A 13,294-nucleotide genomic window follows, 5' to 3' on the forward strand; every position below is an offset into this window, starting at 1 on the left:
TTGACGTAAAAAGGTGACGCCCCGATCATGTGGCTAATGTTACAAATACACCAGGGCCAAAAACAAGATGGCGGATGTGGTCAAAAAGGTCCTGAGCTTGTGCAATGACCAAATTGGAAACAAAATGTCCGACAGAGCGTGCAAAGTGGAAGATAAATACGAAGAAGGCAGACCCCACCATCGGATGGGAATAATAGATGCCAAGGAGAATGAGAACGTCTGACTTTAGGCGCGAAGAATCTTGGCCAGATCATCAAGATCATAAGCTACTATTTAAACAATGGGATTTGGATTTGAAAAAGACATTCGGTTTTACGACTTGGCCGCTTTCTCAATATTTGAATTTTGCATACAAAATTGTTAAATAATTTAACCATTAAATTTATCGAAATATCAACCCTTAGCCATGTTACCAGCGCATAGTTTATAAATAATATATATCTCAGGACCTACAAGTGTTATCAGTCTCAAATGTTGCGCGGTAGGGGGCTGTTCTTTTTAGTATGTCGTTGTTCACTAAAACGGGAATTATGTGAAATACAACCCCTAAAGGGGTTAAAAGGGATGGTAAACTTTGTATTAAACTTCTATAGTTTTAATGTAGGGCTTTACGCGAAAGAAGTATATAAATAAACAATACTTATAAAACACTAACCTTTTTCTTGCCGCTTTTGGTATCAGTCTTTGAATTCCATTCTTCAGTTCGCTTGAGCCTGTCAAGCGCCTTGTTTGAGCACTCCCTGGCCTCGGAGACTTGTCCTTCGGACTGTTCAAACACTATTGACGATGACTCGTCGTACTCTGAGACGTGTCGGGAGAGGGTGTTTGTTGGCCCTGAGGTCATAGACCTCTTGGTAGTCGTGCGACTTGACGAGTTGGAATATTTCGAGTTCTCATTCTCATCGTACACGACGCTGAATGAATCGTTGCAGCTTAACGACCTGGGGATTTATTTATTTATTTAATATTTGGGAGACCAACGACTCTTACAAACTATAGAAAAGAAATCATACTTAAAACATAGACATAAAACAGCCTATATACGTCCCACTGCTGGGCACAGGCCTCCCCTCAATCAACCGGAGGGGGTAAGGAGCATACTCCACCACGCTGCTCCAATGCGGGTTGGTGGAGGTGTTTTTACGGCTAATAGCCGGGACCAACGGCTTAACGTGCCCTCCGAAACACGGAATCATCTTACTTTTTCGGACAATCAGGTGATTCAAGCCTGAAAAGTCCTTACCAAACAAAGGACAGTCTCACAAAGTGATTTCGACAATGTCCCCATCGGGAATCGAACCCGGACCTCCAGATCGCCGAGCTTGTTAAAACATAGAATAAGAAATAATACTACGTATAGAACGGGAATGGGCGGGACATGACTATCCGGAAAAGCACATTTACACACACAAACATTTACATTTACAAGCACATTTGACTACATTTTATATATTTATTATTAATAGAAATCATAAAATATATATTGCACTAGCTAGAATACAGAGCATGGACAAAATAATTTGATTGGAAAATGTATAATATCCTCAACATTTAGTTCATCTTGCGATAGATATACCTCTAGCTACCCCAATTGGGATATAGTCGTGGGCTTGTGTCATGTGTTATGTTATTTATGTTACAGCACGAGTTGAGTACTTTAATCCCAAAGTAACAGGGACCTTTGTGGAGGACGCATAGCGCCAGTTAAACGATGGCTCACTGTCACAGATTACTTTTATTGGATGTTCTTTGTACGGAGTTGGATACAAGAATACAACTCACACATGTGGTTTCTTCACGGTGGTTCGGGGAGACATTCTCGGGTCATAGCCTCCTTTAATGTGGGTGCTCATGCCGCCCGCAGAAACGGGCGGAGCACGGAGGTGGGACACGGCGGGAATGGCACAACTCGTACGGCTCGCCGTCTTATAAGGGTTGTCCCCACTACCGTACCTTCCACGTGTGTCGTAAACAAGTGCAGGTGTTGTTTGTTTACTACCCTGTTATGTACCCGGACTTGTGGAATACCTATGTCATCAGGTCAACGCCCGTGGACTCGCAGCGGAAACGTGTGCCTTATGCAATTTCAGTGTAAACGCTGACAACTAATATAATTTTAATATTTTTACATTACATTTTTCGACCTAACGTTCCTAACTTCGGACGTAGTCTAAATTCTTTAAAATTAAGTTAGTTAAGGAAATCCTTTGTGGAACTTTTATTATAATCATCATCTGCATATCCTAGTGTTTGATTCATCTCCGCTGTAGCCACCCTCATATAATTACCCGCACGTTTTGTTTACAGTTATATTTCGTTGTTGCCCTATCATTTATGTAAAGTGCTGCCGCATGGTTTATTATACATTATAATTACTCATAAATATTTTAAAAAAAATAAGACAAACCTGTGCCTCTTCGACTGTTCGGCGCGATCAAATTCGAGCGCGTCGATGCAGTCGTCTATAGGCTTGTGGATGTTGAGCAGGACGCTGTCTCCGCGGCCCCTCGGTCCGGGCGGCGCGGGCGACACCGGTGACTTGCATGGCAGCTGCGAGGCCGTGTACTCCTCTGATAGCAACACTGACGCGCCTTCCAGTTGCCTGAGAAATATTATGTGTATCGACGTCTGAAATAATCACATTCCGATGTGTTCGCTAAAACTCGCAATAGACCTGCTAGTATTAATTCAGGTCGTTTGTGGTCAAAATTTTTACCCGGAATAAAATTATTTATCTTTATATTAGTTTTCGAAATATTGTATATTGTTTTGTAAACAAATTTAATGTATTGTATTTTTATGTAATAAAGGAATGGATGATTTATATTATTCATTACATCCTGATATGATTTTCTAAAACGCGCTAACGTCCCGGGCATGTCGTAAAAGTTAACTTAGGGCATAGAATATACAATAACACTACGTACAGAAGAGACACTCCGCCCCGCACCTATACCAGCTTGCAGAACCCCTAAGCACGCGTTAAAAGAGCACACTGTAAGAACGAGATTTTTGTATGGAGTACGAGTATATGGACTGTGTTTATGTGTATACGATTGTGTTCTCCCCAATAAGATGGTCCATTATAGGTATGGGCGTTGCGCTGATCGCCGGTTACCATATCCATCTTAACAAAAGTGCACTGCCCTATTAGGGATTACGCGCGTGTATTTATGTATGTAATGTATGACAACTGACTTGGCCCACTGCGCGTCGCGGTCCTCCTGCCAGTTGGCAGGCGGCTCCTCGACCCACGCGTTGAAGTAGCGCACGATGTGTTCGTGGTCCAACACCGCCAGCGCGCGGACCTCGCGCAGCACACGGTCACGCTTCTGCTTCCTAAAACGGTCCAAAGTTAAATTCAGTTTCCAACTAGTCAAATCAGTTACTTTTTACTAAACGCCAAAACACAAAATTACTATGGAATTTGTATTAAAAAGCACACTGTGACGTCATAGAAAAACGTGATAAAATTTCGGATTTATTATTACTCTTTTCTTGATTAAAATTAAGTTTTAGATCTGTCTTTATTTAGTAAACAGAATTTCATAACTTATCTTGAACCTAGTACACGACCCCATTCTATTTGGGGGTTAGTCAAGTTGCAAACGATTCGATCGAACGAATGGGAGATGCGTCACAGGTACGTAACTTTGACGTAAGATGAACCTTACAAGGGTTTTGCACCCTTAATAATAATGGATGTGACAAGTGAGCAAAACCCTTATAAGGGTTAAACCAAATCCGGCAGCAAGGAACTGCTGTTGTACCGGCTGTGCTGAAGCGTTCGGTCGCGCGCGGTTTTTTGGCATTTGGTTTGCTTACAGTACCGCGCACGCGAGCGTTCCACCGCGTGTTGCATTATCTCGCTCTGGGAAAGTGGGGTGCGATGTAGTTCAACCCCAATTCGAGTGGGTTACCAATAAGGCAGCTTACAACTCTTACAACTTGGCTTACCCCCTAGTGTACTGTGTTCTTGTCAACATCTGTAAGTGTTACTAAATCTATGGTTTTGTCCGCAGATATAAGGATTGTTGGCTTCGATTTTTGACAATATTCTCAATATTATAGAGATCAATCAAATTCATATCTACGAATTCTTGTTTCATCCATCTTAGTAATATTTCATTAGGCACACAAGTGTCAACAAAAGCAATACGCCTCCCTATGTTTTTTCTAAAAGTATCTCATTTGACTAGGTGGTCATCTACCCTATTGTAAAAGAAAGCCTATTGTGAATACCCGACAAGTAACGTACCTCCGCGGCAGAGTGATCCTCTTCACAGCGTAGGAACAATGATCGATATTGTTCCTCGCCTCGAAGACTACACCGAACGCTCCTTTCCCCAAACAACGGAGCGGCGTGAAGTCAGTCTCATAACGACCCCAATTCTTCGGTTGCATTGTGGTGTTCGAAGCCGGTCTTTCGTAATGTCTTTCAACGATGATGCACTCTTGGTTTATTGGTAGAGGTGTTGAGGGTCTGACTTTGGGCGCGAAGAATCTTGGCCAGATCATCAAGTTCATAAGCAGGGCTGAGGAGACGGCGATGAGGATGACTTCCTTCCACCAGAACCACAGCGAGTAGACGTGCACGTGTACGTGGTGGTGGTCGGACTGGTCGTCGCTGATGTTAGGTAGGACGATGTCAGGCCCGTCGAGCGACTCGTCGGTCACTTGCACCGATTGGTCGCACGTCTCTTGCAGGTACAGGAAGAAGCCGTGGTTGCCTGCAAACGATGCAGTTTGAATAAGGTACTTAAATTCATCATCATCCTTCTGCCTTCTGCCCAGTCTAAGCTATTCTATGGGTGGTAATAATAAACTAATCTCAGCTTCGAGACTGTCCTCGAGATCATGTCAATGTGACAGTTCTTATGTAAAAACAGGGACTTAGGATCATCTCGAGTGCAGTTTCAACTGAGGTTAATATTACACTTCTAAACACGTACGACAAATTTCACAGGAGTATGTATGTATTTTTTCGTCCATGTATTGGAATATTTTTTCTTTATGTGATTAAGTATCGTCCATCTTAGGGAACGGTGCAAGTTTTATCAAAATAGGTTTAGATTATTTTTAAACAGTTAAAAATGAAGATGTAATTCTGATATCATTAGGAAACTAGTGTTTCGAGTCGAAACACATCGACAGTTGACTGTACTAATAGATTTAATAGCACAAGTATCATTAGTAACAGTTTGAGCGTAAATTACAGAAAATTGTATCTTATATAAAATGTTGTAGACCCAATGTCGTAAAGAGTTGCTACAGTCTGTAGCTACAAGTGGCTGAATCCATTTGTTTTTAAATGACAATGCTATCAGTATTCAGTGAAATTGATAATATTATCGGTCACATAAGTAGATAACAATGTATTTGTATTTTATTTCTGTCTAAAAGTTTGTTATTTGTGTTGTGAGATGTTCGCTGCGTAGCCTGTTCGGTTTCCATAATAGGTCGTGATAACGAGCCACTACAGAACTGTAATGGATAGCCCGATGACGTAATCCCAGCACGAACGGATTCAAACATGATCCGGAAGTGTGTCTACCTATTCTAACGTGAACGTGCACACATGCACTTCGCAACAAGTCGAAACTTGTTTAGGAAGCATTAGGGATGTTTACCAACAAGTCAAATCTGTTACTCTCACTAAAAATGTAAACGAGAATTTATATGATAAAATTATATTTCGTTAGTTTTAGGCCTGTCTCCAAATAATAAAAATAAATAAACAGCTTGTATACGTCCCACCGCTCAGGACTCAACGCAATAACTTTTCATTACACTCTTAAACTTAGTATAAATCAGCATTTTACAATTTATCTTCGACCTATATAACTAACTCCCCTATTCAATAAGATTGAAATACAAACACGTGCCTATTATTTTTTGTTACTTCTTATGTCGTGCCTATATAAAACTGATAAGTAGTAAAGGTATGTCCGATGCAGACGACGCTCCGATTACTACTGACCGAGCACGACGTAGAGACTGTACTGTGCATAATGTATTCTGACAAATAAGGAACCTTCCTCGCGGTGCGATTGGATATTGCACAGATATAAGCGGTTATTACATTTGCCAATCCACCCTACCTGATACGTCAAGGTCAAGGGCGCGGCGATAAGGCATGTGCAGCCAATAAATAGTTAATTGATGGGGCGCACGGTGGGCTGAAAATCGGCTTTTATAAAGTTAGGGATTTCAATTTTCAAGTGTATGTTATTTTGTCGGATATTGCTTCTATTAACTATTACTATACACAAAAATGACACCCGAGTAATTTCTGCACAAAAACGAAGGAATTATTTTTTTTTTACGAAAAAAATTAAAAAAATTTGAGCTAGTATGAAAAATCCATCCAGAAAAAAATATAATATGTTATTTTATGTTATTAATTCCATATAAGTTTATGTGACAGAAACATATTGTTATAGAAACATACCTTGTTGGCCGGTGTTTCCGTACAAGGTGATGAGTGAGAGAGTATTGGGGTCTGAATTCTCCAGCGGAGTTAGGGCTGTGTCACCTCCTGTGAGGAGGGGGCGGCTGTTCATCAGCTTCCAAGGCACCGGTTTCGAAGACACTGCTGTCTCTAGCTTCTGTGCGTACAACGGACTCTCCTGAATGTATAGCTGGGAAAAAAAGTTAGGTTAGTTGGGGTACCCAGATTTTAGCCTAAGGGCCTGTGTCCCAAAGCTGATAACTAAGCCTGAGCCTGGTGGGAGCGTAGGGGACATCCATTAATAACTTAGACAGGCATTTTACCGGTTACATAGGTATATGTTGTACCTACCTAACCGACCTACATGATTACAGGTAGATAACGCCTATTTACGCAAGTGTTATATCTTGTAGCTGATTCAATTTTCATCAAATTCACCTAAATGTAATCGCGTCTATAAAAACTATGCGGGCTCAAGTGCATTAAGGAGTTACTCGAGAAAATATTGATAGGTAGATTCTCTTGCAATCTAAGTTATCAAAGGCTTCTTAAAAAAAAATGCAAGAAATGAGTTTCTTTGTTTGATGTACTCATGGTATAAGAAAACCAGGTATGCTCAATTCTATGAAAAGTCACCACTGCTAGCCGTATGATGACGTAGTGTTATCATTAAATTGATATCTCCAACATTCCAAGGACGAAAATTTTATTACCTATTAAAAAATTCATTGAATTATTGACTAATGTATTTAATTATTTGTCACATATATAAAAATCATAAAAATTGTAAGTAAATCTTTTACTAAAAGTACATAATTTCCTTGCATAGTAAATTAAAAACATTGGACGTGGGTAATTTATTTTTAACGAAATGGCAACGCAGGTTTTTAAGGAAATGACGTCAGTTGGGCTAGCCTTGAAATGTTAGCTGTCACTTTTGAGCATACCTGGTTTTCTTATACCATTGATGTACTAATTGTGATATGTGTAAGTAGCTGGCGTACCTGAGGTGTTTAGGCACTACAGCCGATTTGAGAACGTGAAATGCCGGAACCGAAGTAGTAGATTCTACATCCGATATCTCTAAATAATCTTCTACTACCCGTCATTCTCGGATTCGGTTCGGTTCTAGTGCGAAAACGCCCTTAGGCAATCTGCTAAAAACTTAGTAATCAGACTGGCGAATCCACTGATTTGGATCGTAGATCTTGGATGACGTAATTTTAGGTTCTGGGCAAATAGCCAATTACCTATCTCATATGTGTCTCTACTACCCTACCTATCTGTCGAATAACAGTTAAATATTGTTGTTTAATATTTTATAAACATAATCAGTTTAACTTTTAAGGGCCTGTGTCGAGGTTTTTCTTGCATATTCTTTTCCCCGGCTATACAGGTTGTGAGAAGCTGCAGTAGTTTTAGGCGGATGAGACGTTCGTTATGTAAAAATTGACGATTCAAAGCGGAATTACGCTACCTATTTATATTAACTCAGAATCATAGTCTGAATCATCCTCCTCAGTATTCGGTACGATGTCACTAACACCCTACTATAATAATAACTAGTATACATAACTAGTATAATAAAACAGTACCCATTTAAAAAGTTTTAAACAGCTACCTGTTACCTACTGTAAGGTCATTTAAATTTAGATATAGGTAGTGCATGAGGACTTGCACTGTGTCAGGATGGGCGAGTGTAAGGTCAATTCTAATCGAGTAAAATGTTTACGAGACATTGCCACACTGGCCGGAAAATAGGAAGGGAAAGAAAGAAAAATGTTTGGAGGCGGGAGATTGTTTTTTATTTTCTGTTTATGTTTTTTTATAGGAGACCGGGATTTGGGAGGAGATAGCCAAGACGTGGATGCAATTTTGATTGTCATAAAATTATAAAATTGTATTATATTCTGATAAGCATTTGATTGTCAAAAGGAGAGAAAAATATATAAGTTATAAAGTTAAAGAAGGTGAGTTTTATTATATTTCATAGGTAGGTAGACTTATAGAAAATGCGGGCCCAATAGTTCGATGAATGAAAAGCTAGTAAACAGATAGGAATATCACAGACATACCTACTTTTTAAGTAGACTAAGAATCCGTGTTAGCACAAATAGAATTACAGGAGTCTAGACGTTAAAAAGGAAGATAGGAATGCAAAACGTAACTTAAATACTTATCAATCAAAAAGACCTGGCGCTTCGTTGGTTTGCGTACAAAAACACGAAATTTCGCACAATTAGTTATTTTCAGCTTCAATAATGTTTGGAATACACTGTCGCACGAGAAAGATAAGAAACGAATGGCTGCCTGCTGCTGCTGGCATAATCGCGGAACCTAACAACCAACCACAATAAATAGAACCCTCAAACCATTTATTTACTTGGTCGGCTAATACATAGAATCACACATCAAACTTCATAAGTTTGGCGGGGATGATCTGTAAATCTACCGTTTAAGTTTTTCATTTAAATAAATTAAAAAAGAAAACATAACATAACATAAGGAGGCTGTTACAATCACACACTTTTCAATAATTTTGAAAGAGATGACATAATTTAGTTACATACATAAATGTTTAATAAAATCTTGAATTAATGAAATTCAGCGCAGCGCAGTAGAAAATGGAGAAGTAACTAACTACTGGCTAGCTGTGTCGTGGTATAAGTATACTAGTGCATTTCAAGTGGTAGTGGATACTAATTCCTACGATCCTAATATAAACAAGGAGTGGTGGGAGTGTGGTGTTTCCCCCAGCGAGCTGACAAGCGGTCATCTCATTGGTCAATCATTGACTGAGCTTCTAGAAACTTCCCTACGACAGCGGATCAACCAATCTGCGGCCGATGTCTGACCAATCAGAGCTCAGTGCGTTGATAAGGATATTACGTGATATATCAAGGCTCAATTTGAATTTTCGCGGCCGATCGACTGTTTTAACTTGACAGATGGGAATGAATGATAGTATTTGTTTTTAAAGTATACAGAAAGCGTGGGTTTGCCGCCAAAGGCATTAACTACTTGGCCGGGTATTGCTCTACTATTAGGCTGTTATTATTACATACTATTGGGCTGATATTTAAGTATTTTTCTTCTTTTATCGTGTGGTATTAGGGTTATTATTGAGCCTCCAAAGGCCCCTGACATGGCTCATGTAACGACTACTTATTTACATCAGTAAGTAGTAACCGGGACCAACGGTTTAACGTGCCTTCCGAAGCACGGATCTTCTTACTTTCGGACAATCAGGTGATCAGCCTGTAATGTCCTAACCAAACTAGGGACCACAAAGTATTTTTGCGATATGTCCCCACCGGATTTCGAACCCGGGACCTCTTCGTTGTTGATGTTAATAAAGGGTTTTTTTATCATACCTGCCGGTCGTGCACGCCGATGTATAAGGACGGAGGCGCGGTGGCGGCGCCCTCGACAAGGGACCGCGTCGCCTCCCACAACACGTCAATATGCTGCAACGACCCGCCTTGCAGCCGCCACATTCCTGCCACCGGGGCGTCCAGCTGTAACAACATAACGTAAATAACCTATATTGTCGCTGTATATTAAAAACCTTTGAAATGTGATGTTGGAGGAGCATGGAAAGAATAAGTTGGACTGAAAGAGTTACTAATGATGAAGTGCCAGTAAGAGTAAGGGAAAAGAGGAAAATACTGAGACTTATTAAGGACAGAAGAGGCAAGATGATTGGACACTTAATAAGACACGACGAATTTATTAAAAACATCATAGAAGGAAAGCTACAAGGAAAGAGAGGAAGGGGAAGACCAAGAAGAGCTTACGTAGAGCAGATTAAAGAGAAGGCGAACGTCGTGTCTTATAAGGATCTTGAAGGTATTGGCCTTTGATAGACAATAATGGAGAATGCTACACCGACAAAATTTACTACTGTTATAGAAGAGAGGGGTCTCCTGGTACAGGCATATTTTGTTTAAAAGGAGGCTTCAGTAATTAGTTTAAGAAAAAACATGTAAGAAAAGAAAATAAATACTTTTGACTTTGACTGTTGACAAGAGCGTGGCTCTTAAATTAATGATTATAGTAAAAACCACGTAAGCGCCTTTTTGAATAATAACATTCTGATTCTATACCAAAATCTCGATTTCTTTAAATAATTTCATTCCAGGAAAAAAGTGAGACCACAATTATTTACCCGGATTGGAATTAGCGTATTTATTGCGAGGTTTTATTGAAGAAAATGACATCCGAATTGTGGATTTCCAAAAAGATAAAGTGACGATATATAAGTGTAGGAATGGGTAAAAGAGAGAGCGACGAGTGAGCGAGAGAGAAGAGGGAATTGCGGACGGTTGTTTTTAAAGGGGAAAACGTAGAAGATAATAAAAGATTTTCAAATAAACAAAGTTAAAGAAATAATAATCGTTTTCGTCATGCCCTATTCCACATAAATATGCACAAAACGATCGTATTATATGAGGTAACGATGGTGTTACACCACTTGCGCTTTGAACGGCGTGTACATCCATGTAGCGGTCCAGCTGGAAATGCCTTGACAGTGCTGAGGGCATATGTCCCTCATTTCTATGATCTGTGGAAAGTACCTTCTGTTGCCATAATGGTGTGGGGTCCCCAGGGCGGGAGATAGCGACGACGCCCTCGGGCAGCGCCACCGCCACGGCGACGGCAGCGGCGCCTGGACCTGCGCCCCGGCCCGCGCACTCGCGTCGGTTCAGCGCCACTTGGTGCTCTGCCACGCTGAAGTTCCATCTGAAACACATTTAATCTTTAAAACATATACAAGACATAGACTTACGATTATATCCCACACCCCCCCAATAACAACCCACTCCTCCTCTCTGTTTGTAAATCGACTCGCTTGTGGAGAAACGGGCGTCCTGGTGGTAAAGCATCCTGTTTCCCAATATTATAATTATGTACAGATACTTTTATTATTCACCTTACGTATTATCTTTATTGTTATAATTGTGCTGTTGCAGTGTTATTACCTATTCTCTATTCATATTTATGTTTATGTATACCTAATATATAATATGTTTATATACAAACTCTATCTTGTAGATACCTAATTTGCGCTATGAGTCATGTCAGCTTCGCGGGATCCAACAGACGGAAAATTAAGGAGCGACTGAAAAACAGCGTCTGTTTCTCCGGAAATAGACACAATGCTGAGTTCGTGTCCTATTCACTGCTGAGCCACATTATGTACTGAGTTTTAAAAATTGTTTTATGATATTTTGTTGTTTTTACTCTGTTTGTAACACTTTGTATGTAATGTGTCACAATTTGTTGAATAAACATTTTCTCTCTCTCTCCACTGGCTCCTATGTCGTATGTACAGCTCTTTGTATAGGGAACGACAAGTTTTTTTTACTTATTGTAGATTTGCCACAGATGGCATTAACTACTTGGTCGTAAGGAACGACAAGGAAAGAAAGAATAATATACATAAAAGCTCACGAGTGTATCCCAATGGAGTACTCAGAAAACATCCATGGTAAGATGATCTAAACCCACACCTCACCAAGCTTTCTGTAACATCAACGTGATAAGTGGTGACACGTTGAAATCACTTTGTGAAGTCTTTTGTTTGGTACGGACCTTGCAAACATGGATCACTTGATTGTCCGAAAAAGTGACTGAAAAAATGACTCCGCGCTTCGGGCACGTTAAGCCGTTGGTTCCGGCTATGAGCCGTAGAACCTTCACCAACATGCACTGGCAGATGGTAGAAATGAGATTTTTGTATGGAGTGTCTGGGGTATGGTAGCACTTTTTTTTTATAGCACTCACTCTCGCTTGTTTCCCTAAAACTCACAAAGAGAAAAAAAATTGAAAAAATCTGGCTCGCTTCAACTCACAGCTCTTGTCAATCCGGGACGAGCGTGTTAATCATTATACCACCGAATACTTGTCCTGTCCATGAGAAATTTTCGATTTATATTGTCATTAAGCCGACGCCGGCGCCATCTATCTGAAATATTGAGTACTAATATTTCTTAGGCAGATTTTTTCGATATCATTTTCTCTTTATGGTAAGTTCTATATTCTGTGGTGATACTGACTTCTCCCGACCCCCGGTTATTAGCCGTAAAACCAATCAACCTGCAGTTGAGCAGCGTGGTGGAGTATGCTCCATATCCCCTCCGGTGATTGAGGGGAGGCCTGTGCCCAGCAGTGGGACGAATATATATGTAGGTTCATCATCACCAGCCCATTAACGTCCCCACTGCTGGGGCACGGGCCTTTCCTATGGATGGATAGGGAGATCGGGCCTTAAACCACCACGCGGGCCCAGTGCGGATTGGTGGTTATTAACGACTGCTAATACAGCCGGGACCAATGGCTTAACGTGCCTTCCGAAGCACGGAGGAGGTCAATATGAAAACTATTTTTTTTGTGGTCACCCATCCTATGACCGGCCTTTGCGAAAGTTGCTTAACTTCAACAATCGCAGACCGAGCGCGTTTACTGCTGCGCCACCGAGCTCCTCTTATATATGTAGGTTATTTATGTTTTATGTTATGTTATGATACTGACTTCTCCCCGCCGGTGCGCGGGTCGAGCGCGCGTACGGTGCTGGAGTGCCGGCGAAGCACGAGCAGATCTCGGCCCGCGCCCGCCGTCTGTTGCTCGTTGGAGCACCCGCCTGAACCGCACTCGTACACCACCGAGCCTGTCCGAGCGTCCACACCCACCCACAGCGTCTCGCGAGCACCTGGACAGAAAACACATACATAAACTCACGCATTTATCCCTAACGGGGTGGACAGAGCAAAAAGTAATCTAAGTTAACTTGCAGCCACTATTTTGCAAACATTGGTCCTAAGATAGACATGATGAACCTTT

The 13,294-nt window shown here is 40.8% G+C and overlaps 1 protein-coding gene across 1 annotated transcript in view; it reads right to left on the reverse strand.

Annotated features, from left to right (window-relative positions):
• LOC126380286 (eukaryotic translation initiation factor 2-alpha kinase-like) overlaps window positions 1-13,294 on the reverse strand; it is a 33,620-nt gene that overhangs the window by 6,867 nt on the left and 13,459 nt on the right. Inside the window, exons 4-11 of the mRNA XM_050029586.1 lie at window positions 12,986-13,163; window positions 11,029-11,194; window positions 9,826-9,969; window positions 6,452-6,641; window positions 4,259-4,730; window positions 3,199-3,339; window positions 2,408-2,602; window positions 656-941 (exon numbers count right to left, since the gene is read on the reverse strand). Coding sequence (XP_049885543.1) covers window positions 656-941; window positions 2,408-2,602; window positions 3,199-3,339; window positions 4,259-4,730; window positions 6,452-6,641; window positions 9,826-9,969; window positions 11,029-11,194; window positions 12,986-13,163 — 1,772 coding nt within the window. The remainder of the gene's footprint in view (window positions 1-655; window positions 942-2,407; window positions 2,603-3,198; window positions 3,340-4,258; window positions 4,731-6,451; window positions 6,642-9,825; window positions 9,970-11,028; window positions 11,195-12,985; window positions 13,164-13,294) is intronic.

The sequence above is a fragment of the Pectinophora gossypiella genome, chromosome Z (assembly GCF_024362695.1).
Source record: "Pectinophora gossypiella chromosome Z, ilPecGoss1.1, whole genome shotgun sequence".
NCBI classification, from domain to species: Eukaryota; Metazoa; Arthropoda; class Insecta; order Lepidoptera; family Gelechiidae; genus Pectinophora; species Pectinophora gossypiella.